Below are 23,202 nucleotides of genomic sequence, written 5' to 3' on the forward strand. Positions count from 1 at the left end.
GGAGAGCGTCATGCAAGGGGTGATTCCAAGGTGTGAAGGGGATGGTTTTATGCTTAGGGCAGTGTCCAATGATTTAGGAGATCTGGATTCAGTTCACAGTTCCGTTGCCTACAGCCTTTCTGCATGTGTTTGGGCAAGTCACTTAATCTCTCTGTAGATACCCCCATTAAAATGGGATTAATAACATTGCCCTGTCTCACTGGAGTTTTGTGAGGATAAATCCACTAATGTTTGAAAAGCTCTCAGATAGGTGGGGGGCTTAGACACACAATTATATGCATTACTAGAGTGTGACAAATCAGAGTCTCTGGCAATGCCCAGCTGCATGCACTGCTGGGGTCTGACAAGGAATTGCATTCACTGCTGGAGTGGGCCACAACAAGGCTGCACACACCCCTAGGGTGACCAGATGTCCCAGTTTTATAGGGACAGTTCCGATATTGGGGTCTTTTTCTTATATAAGCTCCTATTACCCCCCACCCCGTCCCGATTTTTTCTTGCTGTCTGGTCACCCTACACACACCCTGCTGCATGGATCCCGCACACACACTGCATGCACTGCTGGATGCTGCATGCACTGCTGGAAGGTAACACATATTTGCATGCACCCCGCCCCCTCGACTGCATGCATTGCTGGAGGGTGACACAGAGCTGTGCGCACACCTCCGCTTCGCCCCCACCCCCGCAGACGTTGCTGGAGTTTGACACACAGAGCTGCATGCACCCCCCCGTTGCATGCACCGCTGTGTGCTACACGAGAGCCGCTTTCGCCCATCCCAGTCATCCAGTGTCTTCTGAATGAGGTGGGAGCACCAATGAGAGCGGGCCTCGCTCCGCTGGCCCCTGCCCACTTCCCCTTGCGTCAAGGGAACTTTTAAGCTCTCCAACTCCGGCCCTTGGCAGCGGCTGTGGAAAAAGCTCCCGGCGGCTGCTGCTCGGCGCGCGGTGCCTGGGTGCTGGGGGGGAGGCCGGGCGAGGGGATGTGCCCTGCTCGCCATTGCACAACCCTGCCCTGTTGACAGATACCCTGCGAGTGAGTGTGCGGGGTGAGTCACGCCGGGAGGGCACAGCCCGGGCTGGCTGCGCTCGCTGCACACACACACACGCCGAGCCGGAGGCGAGAGGCACCGACCTGCCCCGCTCGGCTCTGGGGGACGCGCCGCGGAGCCCTTCCCTGCAGCAGCAGCAGCAGCTCCCGCCGCCCGCCGCGGGGACCCGCCGTGGGAGCCTCCCCCCCTTCTATGTGCCCCGGGCGCGCCCCAGCCCGCTGGGAAGCCGCTCGCCGCCGCGCTCCGCCCGCCCGGCTGGGAGCGCCCCCCGCCTCTCCGTCTCCATGAGCCGCAAGACGCAGCCCCGCAGCCCGGGACTCCTGCTGCCGGCCGCCCGCTGCCGGAGCGCCCCCTCCAAGCGGCTGCTGCTGCAGGACGGCTCCAGCGAGGACGCCCCCGCGGCCAAGTGCCCGCGGCTCTCCGAGTGCCCCAGCAGCCCCCAGGAGTGTCTCAGCGCGCCGGGCTCGCCGTGCGCCCCCGCCTCGCCGGGCAGCGCCCAGAGCCCCAGCCTCATCGCCGGCTACCTGCTGCTGCCCCTGGCCGGCAGGGAGCATGTGTCCCGGGCGCTCAACATCCACACGGGCCAGGAGCTGCGCTGCAAGGTAAGCGCCGGGCGCCCGCTGCCCCGGGGGGATCCGCCTGCTGGGGAGGGGGGGGGCTTGGAGACCCGCTACTGTTCCCTCGCCCAGCCCGGACCCTGCAGGCTTTGGGCTCCGCCGTAGGTGCTGGAGCTAGGGGTGCGGAGGGGGGGGGGTGCTGCACCCCCGGCTTGAAGGGGTTTGCATCAGATCCAGGGTTTGCAGTTTGGTTCAGTGGCTCTCAGCATCCCCACGATACACAGTGTTCTGCCGTCACCGCCCTCCCGTTGATCTGGCCCGGCCACGGAGCTTGGGGAGGCGATGGCAGGCGGGGACTGGCCCAGCCGAGCGCTTAGGTCTGGTATAGCGGTGCCAGGCTGGGGTGCAGGGTGGAGTTCTGGTGAGTTTCGAGCCGGGCTTCGCCCATGAGAAAAGTTCGATCTGCTCTGTGAAGTGGAGCTGCCTAGATCCGCACTTAGGCGATACCGGGCTCCCCACCAGAGAGACCAGACAGCAAATGTGAAAAATCGGGACAGGGGGTTGGGGGTAATAGGAGCCTATATAAGAAAAAGACCCCAAAATCGGGGCTGTCCCTATAAAATTGGGCCATCTGGTCACCCTACTCTCCACTCTGATCTCATTGGATTACAGTAACTGTCGCTACAGTTAGTAGATGTGGAGAGAACTGTGGCTTGTAAGGTGAGAAATAAAAAGATCAGAAGCAGACACAGATTCAGGAGAAAACAAACAGTCTTCCATGCAAATGCTCTAGATTAAAAGAGAGGGTCAAATGGAGCCCTATCAGCGCTGCTCCCTCCCTCTGTCCCCTGCTGACAATGACACACAGCAGAATTGTTCCTGACTAACCCTGCTTGCAGAGTTTTCCATGAGATGTCAGCAGGGCTTTTAAAGAACACACTATGCTTGTCTGTTCTCTTGGACCTATTTCTGAATGGGCGAGTTGCTGACTCTGAGTTTACTGCTGCCACCTGCTGCCTGGCTCCAATGATGATCAGGAGTGTTTTCTAATCCTTCCTTGGCAGATGGGCCTAAAGGCATCTTTGGGACAAGGGGGGAGGTTTTAATGACTGTAATATTGGGTAACAAAGGAAGAGAAGTGGGAATTGTAAGTTGTGTATCCAAGTTTCTCCATGGAGATATCAAATGAATAGAAGTGATGACATTCCATGTGTATCACTGATTCCCGTCAGGCCTAGGATGTGAGTAACTTTTAACCAAGCTTAGCACGTCACCGAGAGAACACTGTCAAATCCTTACAAAACATCTGCCTGCCATTCCCTGAATTTAACATCCGTGGGTTTAATCCTTTTGCCTATCGCAGTTTGCATACTAGGACTTTACAGTGTAACCATGATCACCCTTGTGTGAAACTTCAGAGTAACTGAAAGGCAAAAACATCAGTTGTTCTTAAAGTTTTCTTCTCCTTCAGATTAACAATATCTGAATATTTTTGGAAGGTATCTCAGTAGCGGCTTTTAACATAGTTGATATTGAGGGCTGGCTCCCATCGAGTTGTCTCAGCATTGTCCATGGAAATTTGTTGTATGGTAGACCAGCTTTAGCACTCCTGGTAATGGAGATCCTTTTTTTAAATTTTGTCTTTACAGGTGTTCCCTCTCAAACACTACCAGGACAAAATTCGACTTTATGTTCAGCTGCCATCTCATAAAAATATCACTGGGGTAGTGGAAGTGATTCTGGGGGACACCAAGGCCTATGTCTTCCTTGAGAAGGACTTTGGGGACATGCACTCCTATGTGAGGAGCTGTAAAAGGCTGCGAGAAGAGGAGGCTGCCAAGCTGTTCAAGCAGATCGTCTCAGCTGTAGCTCACTGCCACCAATCGGCCATTGTGCTGGGTGACCTCAAGCTCAGGAAATTTGTCTTTTCTACTGAAGAAAGGTAAGCAGTGCTCACTGAGTGGCCTTTGTGGAGGTGGCGGGGAGGAATAGCCCTTCTAGAGGAGAACTCTATCAAAGTGAATCAAAGTTCTGCAAAACCTGCCAAGCGGACTAGAGGAAAGGCAGCTTTTTTGGGGGGAAAACACTGTAGAGAAGTGAAATAGGGTTCTTAACCAGCTGTCCTCTGCAAATTGTCCTGTGCACAACTTGGTGTGTGCGTGTGTGTGTACGCCTAACATGTCATGGCTCTGATTTGTAAATATTTATTTTTCCTCTTGAGTTTGACTGTATTCAACTTACCTCGCATAGGTTCCTGTCTGATTCAGCAGCTGCTCAGATTAAACTGTTTGGTGTACAAACGATAATGATTTGAGAACTTCTTAGCTCTAGATGTCAAAATACACTGCATTTGAACATCAGATTCAAAATGAAATGAGAAAAAGGCGCAAACAGTAAATGAAACGAGGCTGGGGCATTATAAAACAAAGGGAAAACAACTTTGACTTAAAAACAAAGGTGTAACGAATCTAGGCTGCAGTACTGTAATTGGATCTTTGCAGATGGACTCTTGTCCCTTTACAAAGCCCCTCTGAAACCAGTGCAAGGAGCTACCAGCACAGATCTCATGGCAGGATGAGGGCCTCAGTTTTCAATTTTTTTTGCAGAAGCGATCTGTAAAATCGCATTTCCATCACTCTGTTAGTGTAGTTGGAGTTGATCTACTCCAAGTTACACTTACAGTGCAAGTAGAAGCTTTGATCTCTCCTCCACAGAGGACAGGCTTCCTATTTTAAGACCTAAGTGCCACATAATGTGGTGTACTTTGCATGTGGTCAGAGCCCTGAAACCCCCCCACCCCACCCCCATACACAAAAAAAGAAATGAAGGGGTTAAAATGGAGTAAATAATGTTGCATCTTGAAGAAGGTTTACATCTTATGTTGAGAACCCAAATGTTAAATGAGCTCCTTGTAGCATGCACGGCTTAAAGAGACACTGTCTAGTCAAATTTAGCCCAAAGTATAGGCTTTGTAAAAACTAGACGTATAAAATCTAGGTTGGTAGAACTAGTTCTGATTTTTTTTTTTTTAATTATTCAGACAGGAAAAAAATGTTTAAGCGAACATTTCTGCCCTTGTGTTGTCGCATGGCCCAATGCAAAACTGAAAGGAACTAGTTTTATTCTAGTGAAAACTGCAGTGAGTAAACAACATTAACCATGAGAAGACCGTTTTTAAAATTCTTTCACTAGTAATAACTGAGGTCCCAATAAAACAAAATTATTTTAAAAAGTAAATTTTCTTATAACTTGACTAGTATCTCTTAAGTTTGAATTTATTAATGTACAAAGCAAGATAGCTGTTCCAACACTGCCTCTCCTTTTTAAAGCAGGAAAGATATATGTTAACCTACAAAATAGTAAGACCCTTGAAGGAAACTGTTGCAGCTTTTTCCACCTATGATAAGATAAAACCCTTGCTGAAATGTTAGATTGCACACAGTCTTTCTAATTTGGAAATAAGCATTGCACAGGCTAATGTCATATGCGTCAAATTTGGTAACAAGAGGGTTAAGCAATGTAAGGAGACTCTTAGTCTAAGAAGCACAGGTGCAGTGTTTTAGTGCTACAGCAGCCAATCGGAGGCCAACAGCATAGGCTGAGTCATATTTTCCGTTTACAGAACCGATGGGTATTTTACATTACGATAGGAAGTCACATTGAGGACACACTGCAGTTAATGCATTCACGCACCATTAAGCTGTAAGGCAGAACAAAGCCATTCAAGAGCAAAGGAATGGCCGCTCAGCTAGTGTAAAACCTTTCTACTTAACCTGTGCAGTTACGAACTAGGATGAGCCTATACCTGCAGAAGAGATGGCCACTGAAGCATGACATGTGCCATCATCTGGAAAAAAATATAAATGAGCAGGAGGATTAATCACCATTGTGTGTGCAAAAGGGACCTGGACCATGCTGCTGTATGGTGCATTCTCATGGTTAAACTGGAAATAGTAATAACACTGTAGTAAATTAACTAAGCACAGTTACAGTACAACCTAGGTAGAATGGCACTGAGTGGTATTCCTCGATTGTGGAATTTTAACAATATAGAGGCTATGAATAACATTATTTTCCCCACAGTATGCGGTATTGTGTGATATTGTTACTGTAGCTGTACCTTTCTTGCACCTGAATCAGGTCTAGCCTAGCACTCACAGTTTCTCTGCTACATTTTCACAGCTAAGTTTTTCTCCCTTTGGTCACGGTCCGGTAGGGATTGTTATAGCAGACAGCCTTGTGTGTTAAATTATCTCTGTGCTCATTATTAAAACAGTTTTGTAACCCATACATCTGTTTCTCTCTTCCTCAGGACTCAGCTGAGACTAGAAAACCTAGAAGACACTCACATCATCAAGGGGGAAGATGATGCTCTGTCAGATAAACATGGCTGCCCAGCCTATGTCAGCCCTGAGATCTTAAACACAACAGGGACCTACTCTGGAAAATCAGCTGACGTTTGGAGTTTAGGAGTAATGCTGTATACCCTCCTAGTAGGACGCTATCCCTTCCATGACTCAGACCCTAGTACTCTGTTTTCTAAAATCCGCCGTGGACAGTTCTGTATTCCTGATCACGTTTCTCCCAAAGCCAGATGCCTCATTCGTAGCCTGCTGAGACGGGAACCCTCGGAAAGACTCACTGCTCCAGAGATCTTGCTTCATCCTTGGTTTGAAGCAGTTTTGGAACCTGGATATGTAGACCAAGATATAGGAACTTCTGATCAAATTGTTCCAGAGCATCATGGAGAGAGTGATGATATAAGTTCCTTCTTCTGTTAGTCCTGAAATCTCCAAAAACCTCATACAGTTCTCACACATGGCATCTTTTTTAGGGTTTCATTTTTCCACATAACAAATGCACAACATTCTAAAGTGTCATTATAATCAGAAAAGTGACTATGTTAAAAAAACAAGTAAATAAACAAGGCAGGCAACTACTTACTCAGCGGATCCAGAGTCATATCTGCTTACTCTGTTGGCAAGTGCGTACTATTAGCACTGCTGGGCCAATACAGCTGTGGAAGAGCCAGCTGGAATCTATTCTGCCTCGTGCATCATCATCAACCACCCAACTGCCGGGTGATCTTTGATTGCAGAATCTTATTATTGGTGATGTAAGAGACAGACAAAAAGAAGCTAGGCCTCCCCTTTCCCCCCCACAGGTATTAAGTGGAATGTGTAGCCCTGATGGTGAAAATACTAAATGGGGGAAGACCAACTCTGACATGGAAACTAATGAGAGGAATCAGTAAGGAGCACCTTGTTGCCAGTTTTATAGAGTAATTTTCTGACTATAAGTGCACTTTAATGGTGGAGGGAGGTCTTGACCCACCAAGTCCAACAACCTGCTCACTTGTCAGGTAGATCCTGCGATTAGCAGGTATATTATATGAAGCTATTAAAGATCCATCCATAATTAAATGTACACTGTTGTCTTCCTCTACTGCTTTTGGCAGATTAGTCCAGTAACCTTTTAAGGAGGAGAAGATACCTGTCCTTTCAGTTGGATTTCATATAATACCATCTCCCTGAACATAAAATGCATTTTTAATTTATTTAAGCCTACCTGTGACAAAGAATATATAATTCTATGCCCTTGTAAGCGCAGGGTGCCAGCACATGTCCGTGTACCAAAACACAACACCATAGGTTGGAGCGCCTTGTCTTGGAAAAGAGAGAGAAGGGTCTTGTACAGTACATGTGAACCCTTCTGTTTTCCTGTTGGCTCAGTTCTACAAAGCACTGTCTCTTAGGTTTAAAATCCTGTACAAAAACTTGGTTGGTCTTGAAACTTAAATTCTCCAGAGTTCCGTACTTGACTATTCAGGTGTATTGTCTGCCTCTGGCTACATTTGTTTTTCTTAAATTTTTTTGCATGATTATTCATAATATTTCAAATTTATGTGGATAATGAATGCATCTAAGTAATTATTACTTTCTTGAGTCGGAGATAAGTAAAGCCTAGTCCCGCCTAAGATTTCTGCTTTGTTTCATGTGTGTGCCTGGTTGATGATGTGCAGAAATATCAACTTGTGTTAAAAGTGGTTCACTAAGATGACATATACACAGTTCCTAAAATGAATTTGTTAAACGGGTAAATGACTATGCTGTACATTGACAGAATGGCACTAGAATGATGCAGTTATTTTAAAGACTAACCCCTGGCAAGCTACAGTACCACCATGCATTGTGAGAATGCCATGTATACCTCATGTACTGTGTACTTTGTACATATATCTTACTGTTTTGAGGGGGGAGGGAGTTGCTGTTGTTTGTGTGTCTTAATAACCGAGGTGTCGAAGAGCAGTTTAATGTGAATTTTTGTTGGCAATACTAACTTGACAGAATCATGAGCATTAGAGAAGGGTGAAGTACCTCTATTGCACTAAATCTCTCATGATTGCTTGACATTTGTATCTGTGATACAGTTTAAACCTAAAAAAAGTAAATCTGTATATATTGGTGGAAAAGCTGCCACAAAAGCTAAAAACACTATGTCCAACCTGTACATATGTATATATGTGGAAACCTAGATGATAAAGTCTGACTTGTAGAAAAGTTTTAATAAACCTGGTTTCATAAATGTTTGTTCTCAATTTCATGTTTTATACATCTTGAGGTTAAGTTTATCTATTTATTTAGACTTATATTAATCTAAAGTATATTTTGGTCTCGCAGATACTTTGTTAACATACAGTTGTGCGGCTGTTTGGTCACATGGGAGATAATGTTTTCCACTTAGTGCCAAATCCAGCAGTCATCACTCAAGCAAATTTCCCTAATGGAAGCTGTGCCCGAGTAAGGACTGCGGAATATGGCTCGTACCACCTTTCTCCAAGGATTTCAAAGGCCTTTGGGGAAACAGAAATTCAATATATCTCACAACAGCCCCGTGAAATAGATTAAGTGGTATTAGACCTATTCTTTAGATGGGGAAACTGAGGCACAGAAAGGTTTAAGGCTCAGATTTTTCAAAGCAGCTTCTAATTTGGATGTATGCATGTTTAGATACCCATCTGAATGCCATTACTTTGCACCTTGCATGGCTATTTGCATCTGCATTGTGGGCGTAAAGCACTACCATGTCAGAAAGCTGTCATTTTTGCACAGGTGGACATGGCTACATGAGGTGCAAGCCGCTAGAAAATCAGATCTGAGCAGCTGAAATTAGGACCTGATTTTTGAAAATGTAATGTTTAATCATACCAAGTCAGCTGTCAATTAAACCTGGGAATTTTGCTTCTACTTCCACTAGTCAATGCAAGATGGCTTGTGTGCCTATTAAAATGAAATGAAAATACAGATAGACGTGTTTCTTGGACACACAAGGATTAGGAATATAAATAGTAACTGTCTCAAAGCAATAGAATGCACCTTCCTTAGAGAGAGCTGTCCTTGTGACCCACCCAGGAATGGTGAAGTCATCATTATCAAGTATAGAGGAAGAAGGGATTCTTAATTTTTATTTATACCTTTCACCATTGTTAATGTTGTCCTTGCAGTTTAAATCTGTTTTACCAGTGCAGCCACTCTGCAAAATCTTTGCCTGTGTCAAACTATACCGTCTGGAGATCTCCCTTCTAAAGTGTGACCTGAAGGGGAGAAGAGGTGAAGTAATTGGTCAATACAGAGGAAAGTGTCTTTACCTTCATTGCTCCTATTCTCCCATTCCGAGAGACTACTTATATATGCAGTCAGCATATTTTCCATTTGCTTGCTGAGTGTACGTCAGGCACCAAAATATCTCAAGTTACTTTGCTAAAGTTATCCTCATAGGACGTGTATAAATATATACACTACCTAGGTAGTCTGATTAAATTACCCACAGCCCTACCATGAGTTGTATCTTGGACAGAAGCTGTGTTGCATCTTTATCAAATAACTGCAGGCGGTTTGGGCTTTGATAAATGCTTGAAAGCTTTCAAAACATTTTTTTCTCCTACAATTAAATCACCCTGATTAGGCCAGCATCTGGGCTGCCCCATGACTTTTTCTCACAGGCATTGCACTGTTGAGCAATTAGAACAAGTGCGAATGGTAGCAACGTCTGCAAACAACCTGAGTGTTGCTTTAAGGATTATAACATCCATTCTGACAACAGAATAAATTATTGTTGCTTTGCAACCTCATAGTTCATGCATTATTGTACATGAAGTTTCAGCGCATGTCGAAAGACAATGCATATTAAGTAACTAAAACTTCCATGGTGGGTGTGAGAAATTTTTATTTAGACGAGGCATGAAGTATTCTTTTAAGGGTGCCACAATTCATGCATTTCCCAATGTGACCTTTTGGGCAAGGACTGGATGAGTCTTTCTTTTTCTTAGCTAGTCATCGCATTCACCCTGAACCTGCAAAATGATGAGTTCCTCCTAGGTTGCGCTGAGAGCCTTCAATTGCTATTGATTTTCCACAGAGTACAAGTGGAGGTGAGATTGCTCAGAAGCTTGTAACATTGGCAACGAAAGCATTGTTCCCATTGAGTTTGCCAGTATACAGTTCTTTATACAGATTATTCGTATTTTGAGATCTAAATTGATCCTCAATTTTAATTTATTTGGAATTTAAAAAAATAAACAATGGCAAAGAAGTGTAAATTAGAATAATCTAAGTGCTTTGACAAAGACTGGCAAACACAGCGTTAAGGGTAAAATTGCTTATCCCAGCCACCTGTTCCTGGATCTTTGAACAGCAGGTGATATTTCTCAGGCTATACATAGACATAGTTGGACATATTAAAACATTTTCAGTTTTATCTGTTTAAAAAAAGTGCTGATTTTTAGGAGATATCCTTAGTGCTCATTAAATATATTTTTGCCCGAATTTGTTGTCAATGAAAAGAGTGGTGTTATTTCACAAAGATGCACAAGTTTAAAATTTATTCTCCTTGACTGAATACTAAAGCTGTGTAATGTGCTCTTATATAGTTCTGCTTTAGCGGTTTAAGTCCATGACTGAGAGAGAATTTTAAAAACACGTTTCAATCAGTATTTTATTACACAGGTTTCTATTCAGATTCTCTTTTTATACAAAAGTATATTTGTCAACTTCTTTTTTTATGCTGTTATGTTCCATCAGAAGAAATATTGCTTAGCGTGGCACAGCATATATACAGTACTGTTATTAATGTGCTATGCAAATACTTTTAAAAAGAATGTCATTTCACACATATGAAAAATATCTTGACTATTTAAATTCTTTTTGCTAGTTACCTTATAAGGTCACATTCTGATTAATCTGTGGCCAAAGTTTGTAGTTAAATGAAAACTCTTTTTGACCTATTAGTGGTAAAAGTGATGCAAAATTTGCAACATTTTTTATAATGCGTTCATAACTTACAAAATATTTGCTCTCAGAGTGAAATCCCTATGCCACATTTCCGGCTAGGTTAAATTATTAACACAAAAGTAGAATCCTTCAGGTTTAGAGTTTATAGTGAGAAAAACATAATAGAACCATCTCTTTAAAAAATGCCTTAATGAAAACTTGATAGTTTTCTCTGCTCTGTATGTATTTATTTACAGTATTTAACCAGATAACCAAGCTGATGTGCAGCACTCCACTTCCAAATTTGGCTTTGAAGCAGGAGCAGCAGACGTATCAATTACATACAAACATAAACATAACTGTATGAAGCAATCATGTTTCTAACAACAGTAAGCAGTGCACAGAAGACCAAAATAAATAAAATTCATAGAACAAGAGGTAACACTTTTCTTTACACTAAAGTTATGGGACAGAGGGGTGCAAATGCACTTTCCGCTCTAGGGACTTTTACTCGTCTTGCCTGATTATACAGAGACAAATGGAGTCTGTCTTCTCACACTGAAATGTGGATGATTAATATCTTTGCTGAACACCAAGGGCATAGTCTCATCACACTGGGTGTGGATTTCTGCATGCAACTCCTATTATTATTAATGGCTAATTAATGTGTAATTTGCAGAAGGAGATGAGACTATACTTTAGTAACATGTTGTGAGCACGTATGTGGGCTTATCATTCAAGGAACCATCAGGGTAATAGGGAGTGCGGGTGATAGAAACAGCATGAATCAGCTCCCCTCTGTTTATTTTACAGTTCAGTTGCAGGAAAACATTCACCTCCGCTAACCAGAGCCAACAACAAAAGTTGAGTTTGATAAATTATTAGTGGAGATGTTCTCAGTGGCTTTGCTTAGATTTGACTCCTCTTGCGCAAATTGCAGATTAGGAAAGGATTAAGTAACAACAGCGTGGCTAAAGTATTACACATAACACTGGCTATTAGCCAAGGAATGCAGCATGCAAAAGCTGACATTGCCTAACAAATCCAATATAGCTCTGGTCATCATAGAAAATGACTCTGGCCATCGCCTAAGGTAGCAGGTCCGTTTCTACTTGGTTACTCAGTGTCTTGCTGCAGCGAAGTGTTCGCTAAAGAGATTTTTATTTTTTTTACTTCTAGGTAGTGACAAATCCATAAACATGTAGATGAGTCACAGAAACCATAAATGTAACTGAGTGTAAAACCATTGTTGGGCCTTACAATAATATTCTTGTCAAGTCTCAACATGTCAGATTTGCAGAGCTGCCGCTGTTTAAATGTTAAAGGGTTTCACAGTGCAACCAGCCAGTAGAAACAAAAAATCAAAATAGCTTGGGGCCCAATCCTGTTTGCCTAACTCATGTCAAAGGGCCTACTTTTGCAAGTAGTTAGTGGGACTATTCCTGTGAGTAAATGCTATTTGTTGTGCGTCAGGGTTGCAGAATAAGGCTCAGAGTCCCAGATTCTCAATGGAAGTTGGGAGCTTAAATACTTTTGAGGAAGTAGTAGGTCAGAGAGAGACCACGTGTGTGGATAAAGCGAGCAGGATTTGGTGCTCAGTATCCAGATGAAAGTTTAGGGTATAATCTAGGCTCAAGTTTGATGCTAAATGCAAATTGTAGGCTGTAAAACATGGAGGGTGAAATCTTGGCCCTGCTGAAGTCCATGCCAAAACTCGGTGGGACCAGGATTTCACCCAGAAAGATTATGAATAGAAAGCAAACTGTAATTAAATCACATTAACTATCAGAAGACAAGGTGGCCTGATTCTCTTTGCCTTATATCTTGTGTAGTCATATCTTGTGTAGTCATTGTGTAGTCTTGTGTAGTCACTTCCTGTGCACAGCAAGGGAAATGTGGGCGAAAAACGTGACCAGATTGGCATGGGAATGTTCTGCACTCATTTGGCACGGGTGTAAATGGTTGCACAAAGTGCAGGGCAATGAAGAATCAGGCCTGTGGACTGCAAACTAGTGTTGCCAACTCCTGCATTTTTATCCTGAGTCTTGTGCTTAGTGATGTCTTAGTTAAAACCCCGGCTACTGAGGTCGAATGTTCTGTGGGCAGCTCAACTTTTATTTACAAAATAGAAAAAAGTAAGTTTCTGGTCCGCCTGATTGTGAAGAACCCAAAATGTATTTTTTTGACAAGCTCAAGATTTTTAAGCCAATCTCATAATTCTGGGGGCCTAACTGGTGCTTTTTGAACATTTGGGGTTGGCAGTTCTGTGAATTCTATCATGTATCTATTCCATGCTCATTACTTTATTAGAGGCCAGGTCCTCAGCTGACGTAAATGGCCGCCTGGATGTTTATGGGGCGGCACCTATTTACACCAGCTCAGGCTCTGTCCCTGAATCTGAGCAGCGGACCAAAAAAAAAAAAAAAAAAGAGAGAGAGAGAAAGTCAGTAAATAGTTCTTCTTTCCACAGCACGTGTTAGAGGAACTTCGCTGCCTCCTCCTCTAGAATTATTTACTGACTTAGTAACATTTTTCTCAAGCATTTCTTCTTCTTCTTTCCCCGGGGTTGTGGGGAGGAGCTGGAATTTGCATTTCATCCCGAGGGGGCGAGCTCTCATGCGAGTGTCTTGTGGAAGGGCATTTCACATATATGTGCAAGCCACTGAGGACGCGCGGCCCTGCTGCTCTTACCAGGTTCAGTCTAGTTCTCGACAGTTGTTCCAGATGAATGTAGTTATCATGTATGTGTGTGTGTGTGTCTGGTGAGGGAGGAGTTGTGGGGTGGGGGGGACACTCAAGATCAATACAAGGAGCTTTTGTCAAAAAAGTGGGATGTGGAGGAACATGTAGGGGTGGGGCGGGTGGGCGGTGATGCCAGCCCCGTGCAGGTTGGGAGCAGGGCTCCGGTGACACCAGTCCCAGCCTTTGGGAAATACGGTCACCCTATCTAGTACGAGCATCACTGCTCACCCAAGCCCTGTCTGCCCCCGCTGCGGAGAGAGGGACTTGGCCAAGTGGGTTGGGCCAGTCCCGTGGGTGGGGCCTCAGGCAAGATGTTCGGGCCAGCCTCGCACGGTGTCCCATTTTCCCTGTGGGAACTATGTTCACCCTAGCCCAAAGAGCAGGTGGCCCCAAGCGGGTGACTGATGGGCTGAGTTGTTTGCTGGCAAAGATGACTGTTGTTGTTACAAGTGATTCTTACAGATAATGGTGTTGGAGGGATTCCTGGGTAAATCCCTGCCTCCCCAAAGGCTGTAGGAAGCATCTCTATTCCAAGGGGGGTGGGTTTCAACTCACCATCAGATAGAGGAGCTCCCCCAGCACCACCCTTGGCCTGCAATGTCTATTTAGGTCTTCAGTGCAAGCTCCGTAGGCCAGATTTACCAAGGTAGTTAGGTACCTAGAGTTGAAGATCGTTGCTTTTCAAAAGCACCTGGTCCCCTGACTCCTGTTGATTTGAGTGGGAGCTGGGTTCATAGGTGCTTATGATAATCCCACTAGGCAGCTGTCTGCATCTTTAGGCACCTCAGTACCTTTAAAAATCTGTCCCTGCTTGTCTTATTATGTATTTGTACAGCACCTAGCGCAATGTGGTCCTGACCTTGGCTGGGGCCACTAGGCAATGCAAACGGTAATGGAAAAGCCTTGAAAAGACTAGAGGATGTGCACATTTGGAGGACAGAGGCCTTCAGTTAAGGAGGATATTATATTAGCCCCCATTCTCTAAAATAATTCCTTTTTCCCCCACCTGTGTGACCTCCATCTTGTCTAGCTTCAGCTTCACTCAGCTGCGCTGCCCTTCATCCAGGGGCTAGTCTCTCTTGGGCCCGGGGACAGTGCAGGGATGGTGACAGGTAAAGCAGTGGCCTTTGTAACCCCTGCAAAAGGTTTTGTTTGACATTGTTGTACATTTGCAATTAATATGGGCTGTCAGGTTCCTCCAGGAAGCAGTGTCCGCTTTTGGATGGGGTCATAACGTGTCCGTGCCAAATATGGCAAGTTCCTGCAATATCCTTGAACGACCTCATTGTATGAAGTGTATGTATTATTAGGGGCCAGGAGTCTACGTAACCAGTCTAGAGGGGCGAGGTGACAGATATTGCAACCCCATGCAGCATCTTTGGGGTCCATTGCTTTAAGTGAAGGGTTCATATATGATTGTGTTCTACTCCATAGGCGAGAGTTACAATAGCTCCTCCAGGGATTACAAACAGAGGGTGGTGATGAAGGTAAATCAACCAGGTTGTATCCCCCCAACCCATAAGCTACCTGGGGACGCTCGCATATATTATTTCAAACTACAGTCTCCAGAGACCAACAGACAAAGACAGGACTTTGGATAAATTGCCTCCGTTTATACTGACTTAGGGCCTTCTGTCCGATACAACCAACAGACAGGACCTGCTGTCCAAGGGGAGGTCCCAATCCTTGTGCAAAGGTTGGCAGGGAAAGCCTTGCCCTCCCAGGGCCCCATAAGGCTGATGAATGACCACTGGCAAGCTTTTTAGCATGTGTGTAGATTGTTTTATTGTTTTTAATACGTTTTTTCTATAATGTTTCCACCTCAGGAATAAATGGGCTTGCTTATAAAGAGATGCGCGGTAACTGCTGGCATTACTCTGGTCATGGCCTTCGGAGAGAAAGCAAAGCAAAGATGCTGGCCTGTTTAGGTGTCTGGCTTGCTGGGACTATCACAGTGTAGGTAGGGTATTGTGCAGTCTGGAAAAAGCCATGGTCAGGAGGGAGAGAGTTGCAGGTCTCAGACCAAGAACAGTGATGGCTGAGGAGCTAGGAGCCTAGAGTGGGTGCCCTTGCTGGACCATGCAGGGGGAATACAGGGGCAGTTGCCCTGAAACTGTGGCTTGTCTTACTTGATTGAAAGACCCAAATAACCTGTTTTGCAAAGCATTCGGGCTATAATGCGCTCACAGAATTTTGTGTTTGTGTTGGATGGTAATGACCTCTACAGTAAATGCTGTGACTTTCAAGCCAACAGTTTCCAAGCTGGGTGACGAGTATTAAGAGCTTACATTCAGATTTAGGCACCAAATATACAAGTGGCCTGATTTTTCAAAGGTGCTGAGCATCCACACCTCTCATTGAAGTCAATGGGACAACTTGCATAGAGTAAGGAATATTGCTATGACCTTAGACCCTTTTAAAAATGAATGGTTTATAGCCTGTGGGCTGTCAGATACAGACCATACATAATTAGCTACTGTAGTTTTTAAAAGCGCATAGGTGAGCGATAGGTAAGAGTGACTCACCAACCGACAGAATTGCTTATTTGTACGACATGTTTCCTATGGTGCCACACCTACATACATACTGAACATTAGCCATTAGGGCCCAGATTCTTCCAATGTTACAATCAAATAAATTGATCCTTAGGATATGTATCTTCAATATGTCTGCAGAGCACCCCCCAGCCCAGGCGTGCGTGAGTGCTACCATCAAAAGCAAAAGGAGAAATACGGTTGTTTATAAGATAACATGTATTCACAGTCTGTGAAATACCTAAGACTTTAACGACAAGCAGTAAAGAAATAAAGTTTGCAGATAATGATACAACTATGAGTCAAGCTACTGCAGCGGCTGGCTGAGTAAGGAAAAATAAATATTACTGTGAACATAGATATAGGCACTTAACACATGCAAGGCCAGATTCTCATCTGTGGTCTGGTTGCGTTGCACTGCTCAGATAGTACAAAGGAGCTGGAAGAAGGAAAGACACAGAAAGAGGGGGTAGGGTGGCACTCTGCTTTGCTGGTTTTTGGCTGGCATATAGTTCCTTACGGACCATACCATGTTCTGCCTCACTTGGGGATCTTGGCCAGTGCAGCCAAGCCCATAGAACAGGAAGCTGTAATCAGATCCCTGGAAGTCCATCTGTGATCTGTCCCTGTCCCCCCGATCCGTCCTGTGCTTAGCTGATCTCTGTGCAGGAGAGAACCTGGCCTTTAAGGGCTCCAACAAAGAACATTTGCATGCAAATCCTCAGTAGGTGTCCAAATTTTCTGGTTTGCTACAAAATGTCCTGTAACTGCTGCACACTGGAGCAAACTCATCCCTGGTTTAGCGCTATTGAAGCCAATGGTATTAATTAGGGAGTAATTTGGCCCACTGTGTTGCTGTTGAAGCTGGCCAAAAAGGGGGCGGGGATCCCTTGCCATGAAAATATTAGTCGTTTAGAGACAAAGTTTAGTCCCAAAGCAGGACGAAATGTGAAAACCGTGAATGTTTTGGCCGAAAGGGATTTAAAGAAAAACGCTGTTCCTGGCTGCCCGCAGGGAAGCCTCTTCTTCAGTCTCTTGTGAAATTGACAAGATGAGAATTAGTTGTTATTTGTATTACCCGTAGTGCTTTGGAGCCCTAGTCGTAGGCCAGGACCCCATTGTGCTAGGTGCTGTACAAACACAGCCCTTGCCCCAAAGAGCTTAGAATGAGACAAGAATGAGACAAGAGACAACAGATTGTTTGAGTGTACTCCACCCCGTCTGTATCAATGAGACAATATTGTCGAAATAGATCAAACAGACACAGGGTGGGGGAAGGGATATAACATACAGGTAGAGTGAATAACGTGATGGCAGCAAACGTCATGTTAATTACATGACTTTTGGGGGGCGGGAATTGAGTTTAGTTAGGAGGGGATCAGCTAAATGGAAAGGGAAGGGGGATGAAAGATATAGGGCTGGGATGAAGAGGATAGAAAGAGCAGGTGAGGAGTGAAGCTGAGGTGAAGAGACTGTGAGGGAGGGGAAGGGAGACGGTTGGAGCAAGCAGCCAATCAGCACAGGGCAGACTAAGTCCATTCACAACTGTAGAAAGGTCTCTGAACGTCCAGCAGCCCCTGCTTTGGCTACCGGTGATCCTACTGGCTGGAGTCTCTGGTAGGGTTGCCAGTTTTGGTTGGACGTATTGCTCGAGGTGTCATCACATAACATAAACTTTAATTAAAGATTAATCTTTAATTCCAGGAGACTCCAAGACAATCCTGGAGGGCTGGCAGTTCTAGTCTCTGGATGATTTTCTTCCCCTCTAGGCAGAGAGCTCAGATGCTCTGTCTCTCCCTGCTCCCACCCCCAACTCCAGGGAACAGAGAGGAAGAACCTATCTTCCGGAGCTGGGCAGGATTGAGCTAACCCTCTAAAAATAGCCGTGCGGCCGAGGTAGCATGGGCTAGCCACTCCGAGAACATACCTAGGACGGGATTGTACTCAGATGATGAGCCTGATCCGCCACCCCGGCCATGCTGCTATTTTTAGTACACTAACTAGAGCAGAGCAAGTGCGTGTATGTCTACCCGAGCTGGGAATTACACCTCCCAGGTGCAGTGCAGACTTACAGAGTGCCCCCGTAAGGCACTGCCTGTCTCCTGGAGCTAGGGGGAGGCCAGAAGGCAGAGAGCTCTGTGTCAGTGCCTTGCAATCTCCTCTGGAGCTGGGGTGGTGGTGGTGGGCAGTTTCATCCAATCTGTACTAGATTCAACAAAACATTTTGTGCTGCTGAACTGGCATTTTCTGACTAAATTGCCTTTGTCAGAAAATTTCTGAGCACCCTAGTTACTATCTAGCTTAATGCAGGCTGAGTGAAAGCTGGAGGCCCTTACTCAGGTTTCACTCAGTAGAGAGAGAGACCCAGATTCTCAAAGGTCTTTAGGTGCCTGACGCTCATTGATTTCAGTGGGAGTTAGGTACCTATATACCTTTGAGGAGCTGGGACTGTGTAACAACTGAGGGACAAATTCTATAGTTGTTAATCATGGAAAATTTCTGTCTAACTCAATGGGAATTTTGCTCAACAGTGGACTACAGAATCTGGCTCCCAGGCAGAATCTCCAGATTTGACCCAGTTTAACCTTGGCAGGAGCAGTTGCCCAACTCCAGCTTTTGTGAGGCTCAACAATTAACTTTCAAAACAACTTTTAGACAACAGCAGCGCTGGTTTAGAAGTGCTGCGTTAGCTGGCAATGCTTTGTTAAAGTTACTTCCACTATTACGGTATTTGTTAACATCAGCACTTTGTGCAAAGTAAAACATTGCTACATGCTCGCTGTTAGATTCAGATTTGCAAGAGCCCAGTGCAGCCAGGACAACTGTTCTCACTCAGTAGTTCCTTTTGCTGGATCCAATTAGATTTTTACTTATTGTGGGTAAAATTCACCAAAGAGCACCACTAAAGTACAAATTAATTCCTATTTTGAGGGCTTCAGTGGGAACTAAGTAGCTTCTGCAGAGGGGTGAATTTTACCCTAGGTGTTGCAAGCCTATTTATTTTGCCTAATCTTTGTAAAATTCCCTGGGAAACCATTTCAAAAGTTCAAAGAGGTACAAGTTTTTTTACATTATCTATTAGCTGCAAAAAAAATCCCAATTAATTTCAATGATTTTATTGTTTTTATTACTTAACTGAGTTTCACAATGTAATAGGTAATCATTTGTTATTCTAGTGAATAGAGTACATGGGTATGCCAATATGATGACATTTTGTTTCGCATAGTGTTCTGACCTGTAACTGTACACTCAGTGTTTCTAAAATGCGGCCACTGTGGCCGCATGTGGCCACCGCGGCTGGTTGCTGGGGCTGCCAGCAGGGGTTGGGCCCTGTCCCCCTCTGGAGACACTTGGGGCACCAACCTGGAGGAGCAGACAGCCTGTGAGTTCCCCATCTTCCCAGGAGTGGTGGGGCTCGGGCTTCAGCCCTGGGATGGTGGGGTGGCAGGCTCCAGCCAAGGGGTTCAGGCTTTGGGCTCTGGCCCCGTCCCCTGTCCGCAAGGCCCCATTTCCTGGCTGCAGGGCTTCAGGTTACGGCCCTGGGGCTTCAAGCTCCTTCCTGGGGTCCCATCCTTCAGGCTCTGGCTCCCCCCTGCTTCCTCCACCACTCATCGCCCCGGCCCCTGCTGCCTATTCATCCACCAGTCCATCCAGAGCTTACTTTGTCCCCACGCTTGCAGGGGCTGAGTAAGTCTGCTGTGAAAAGTGTTAATATGGAAGTACTCTGAGGCCACCAAAAAATTTGTTGTGAGAACCCCAGCACTTGTGCACTATATAGTTCCACTGTTTAGAATTAGACTGTTCAGGAGCTGCTATGCATGAGTGTCAGAATACCATGTGACATGCTGTAATGTCATCTACTGAATAGTGAGAACAAGTTTACTCTGGAATCAAGACAGACCTCACTCCAAGATATCTTTAGCAATCTTGCTAAACCCGTTAGACAAAAGTAAGGCCTCGGCTATGCTAGCGGGGGGGGTTGAACTAAGATACGCAACTTCAGCTACGTGAATAGCGTAGCTGACGTCTAAGTATCTTAGTCTGACTTACCTGGCCGTCCTCACGGCGGTGAGTTGACTGCCGTGGCTCCCCCGTCAACTTTGCTTACTCCTCCTGCCGAGGTGGAGTATGGGCGTCGATTAGCGGATCGATTTATCGCGTCCAGATGAGACATGATAAATCGATCCCTGATACATCAAACACTACTTGCCGATCCGGCGGGTAGTATAGATGTACCCTAAACGTATGTTTATGGAGGAGGGAAATTATTTTTATTTTCCTTTTGTGGTGGTACCAGCACCGTTTCTGATGGCGTTTAAAAAGAAATCTTAAAATTTTAAGCCCTGTTTTTACTCTTATCAGAATGGCCCATTCACACTTCAATTCCAGGTTCTTGATGAGGGATGGACTTAAATATGTGCTTAAGTGCTTTGCTGAATCAGGGCCTTAATTCTCAAACAACCAGCTTCAAAAATTCTGCTCACCTTGGCAACATCAAAAATCCAGTGTAACTCTGTAGACTGTCATAGCGTTACTCCAGATTTACACTGGTCTGACTAGAGCAGAACTTCTCCTGGTGTCTTTCCAAAATAGCTGCAATTTTTGGCCTGAATCTTGCAAACACTTACACACACGAGGAGTCCCACTGAGTTTTTTTATTTTGCTTTTATTTGTAAAAAAAAGGGGGGGGTTTAAAACAAATATTTATTCTAGAAAATGGCACTTTTTTTTCTGCCAATGTTTTGTTAGGCTGAGAACAACTGAGGATTTAATCAATAAAAAGAGCAAAAAAAGCTTAACGGGGGAGGGGTCCTTAGCTTTTGGCCTGAGCACAACTCAGACCTGTTGAGCTCATGCTATTGTTGCAATTTTTTATAGTTCTGCTTAAAAGATTGTGTTACCTTTGTGTGCGCTGGTATGCCTGCCTTGGGAAGCTATCAGTATTTAGGGGCTGCTCCATCTACCATTAATGGAAGGACTCTCGCTGACTTTGCTGAGAGCTTGAGGAGACCCACATTTAATTGGGAGTAAAGATTGGCCACTTTGTGTACAAAGGTGAAGTCTCCAGCTGTACACCTGATTAGAATTTTGGTTCTCTCTGTGCTAATCAGCCAGTTATGGCTTTAATCATTACCTGAATTAATTTAGTCTCACGGCCACTCGCTAACTGCAGTCTCCTGTCCTAAGAGCTGGGTACATCTCAGACCCGTAGACTGTAAGATCTTCGAAGCATGTCATGTTGTGTGCATTTGCATGGCACCTAGAATATTTTGGGGCACCCATTGAAATCAACTGGGTGTCCTTCAGGCGACTTCTCTAGGTTTTGGATCAGTCCTGTGTGAAAAAATAATAGTTCTGGTTAATGGTGAAAATAACAATTACAAATTCAGCCTGGAACTTTTTTCTTTTAGCCTTTGACATCCCCCGCCCCCATGACTCAGCACAGTCTCCACCCATCAGTGTAATTCTTGGATGAGCTTGGCAAAGGAGCATTCTCGGATATTACTACTGTCAGGCAAATAGATTGCTCACTCCATCCCGCAGTCTGCAGAAAGGATTACAATAAAGATTAGGATCAGGCGAGCCCGTCCAATGCTCTAAATCTCAATACAGGTGTAAGGGGAAAAACACGTGAAGGAAATTATATGCTACAGGAAAATTCCTCAAGGAGGAACTCACGAGATAAATCTGCGCTAGAAACTGAAATCTGGATTACGCAGCTGCTGAACAGGGATTGTTCCAAACAGGGGCAATATCTGATGCACTGTTACAGGCCATAACTCTGTGCTAAGCAAAAATGTCATCACATGCTGACATTATGTATTTGCACATTCCATCTTAATGGACTGATTACAAATCTCATTGAAAATGTCACGTAATGAAGTAACCAAAAGTATCTTATAGGAAAAAGAAATGTTTTTGCGTGAATTTGAGTAGCTGAACAATAAGGTCATAAGCATGAACCAGTGCAACTTCCTACAAACAATCCTACAACAAGCAGTCCTATGTACCCATGTGTATAAACAATTGCAGACGCTTAATAAACGTGTATAATTGACAAGCGTGTGTATTTGTTACCATAAAATTAACCAGAAACAAGATTGGTATTTTATTAGGGTTCAAATCCTCTTTTGTAAATGGACTAGTTCTGGATGACTTCGATTGGATGTAGCATTTGCTTCTCACCATTTTTTTCCCAGCTAAATCGACTGAAGCATAAGAAGATCATGCAGACTTGCCTAAAGCCACCCACTAAGTCATTGGCTCAAGCCAGATTAGATCACAGGAACTTTTGAGTTACCAGCCCTTTGATCAAGTCACAGGACCCCATGGCCTGGTCATAGTCCTTTGATGGCAGACAATATAAATAGGCATTTAGGGAGTTTACAAAAAGGTTTTTTTTACTTTTGAAAAAAAGTTTTATCCCAAGGCAAGGAGAATTAGAATGTGTCATAAATGGGTGTCTTGTATGTAGCAGCTGGGGTAAAATAATCAAAGGGAGGAAAGGTTTTATAAGCATATGTCAGAGCATCCATAAAGTAAGTAAGTCTCTGAGCAAAGGACAACAGGAGTAACAGTGCAGTAAGTATTGCACACAGCATATATACACCTCCTCAAGAGTGGTTACCTTATAAAAAAGATTTCAGTGGCTTCACCCTTTATAAATAGAGTATTACAAACATACTAAACAATGTTGCTTTCAAAAACACATCAACCCATTGAGGTACCCACAGTATAGTAAAAAGCCATTGTTGCTGTGAGGGGCTATTTGTCACAACCAATTTATACCCATCCATTGCACGGAGGCTATGGAAACGTCTAAAAGATGCTTCAACATCTAGACAAGTATCTCTGGAAATAAGCCTACAGGTTTGTTTTGTCGGCATTCCATTACCTAGGATAACCTTTTAATCTCCTTTGCAGACAACCAGGCTCCCTGGCTGTTGCAGATGTTTATCCCCATTACCACCATAACACGAGTCTCCCATATCTGATGCTCTAATTGCTGCTTCTTTGAGGAATGGACAATACGGGCCTTTCACAAACCTGC

The 23,202-nt window shown here is 44.5% G+C and overlaps 1 protein-coding gene and 1 long non-coding RNA gene across 2 annotated transcripts; one reads left to right on the top strand and one right to left on the bottom strand.

Moving 5' to 3' along the window:
* The first annotated feature begins 857 nt into the window (after positions 1–857).
* On the top strand, positions 858–8,191 carry TRIB1 (tribbles pseudokinase 1). Its single transcript, XM_039526769.1, has 3 exons — positions 858–1,651; positions 3,256–3,548; positions 5,919–8,191. Exons 1-3 carry the CDS (start codon positions 1,334–1,336, stop codon positions 6,385–6,387), a joined length of 1,080 nt encoding a protein of 359 aa, XP_039382703.1. The 5' UTR covers positions 858–1,333; the 3' UTR covers positions 6,388–8,191.
* An 889-nt stretch (positions 8,192–9,080) lies between these two features.
* On the bottom strand, positions 9,081–23,181 carry LOC120397077. The gene is made up of 3 exons (XR_005593664.1): positions 23,047–23,181; positions 21,286–21,485; positions 9,081–9,200 (listed from the first exon to the last, which is right to left on the bottom strand). It is a non-coding gene; the product is annotated as an uncharacterized LOC120397077 (long non-coding RNA).
* Between the last annotated feature and the right edge of the window lie 21 nt (positions 23,182–23,202).

The sequence above is a fragment of the Mauremys reevesii genome, linkage group 2 (genome assembly GCF_016161935.1).
Source record: "Mauremys reevesii isolate NIE-2019 linkage group 2, ASM1616193v1, whole genome shotgun sequence".
NCBI classification, from domain to species: domain Eukaryota; kingdom Metazoa; phylum Chordata; order Testudines; family Geoemydidae; genus Mauremys; species Mauremys reevesii.

Excerpts from the sequence above, each read along its gene's own strand:
- TRIB1 (XM_039526769.1), top strand. The coding sequence starts at position 1,334 with ATGAGCCGCAAGACGCAGCCCCGCAGCCCGGGACTCCTGCTGCCGGCC. Across the intron at positions 1,652-3,255 it reads GCCAGGAGCTGCGCTGCAAG|GTGTTCCCTCTCAAACACTA; the intron begins GTAAGCGCCGGG and ends TTGTCTTTACAG. Across the intron at positions 3,549-5,918 it reads GTCTTTTCTACTGAAGAAAG|GACTCAGCTGAGACTAGAAA; the intron begins GTAAGCAGTGCT and ends TCTCTTCCTCAG.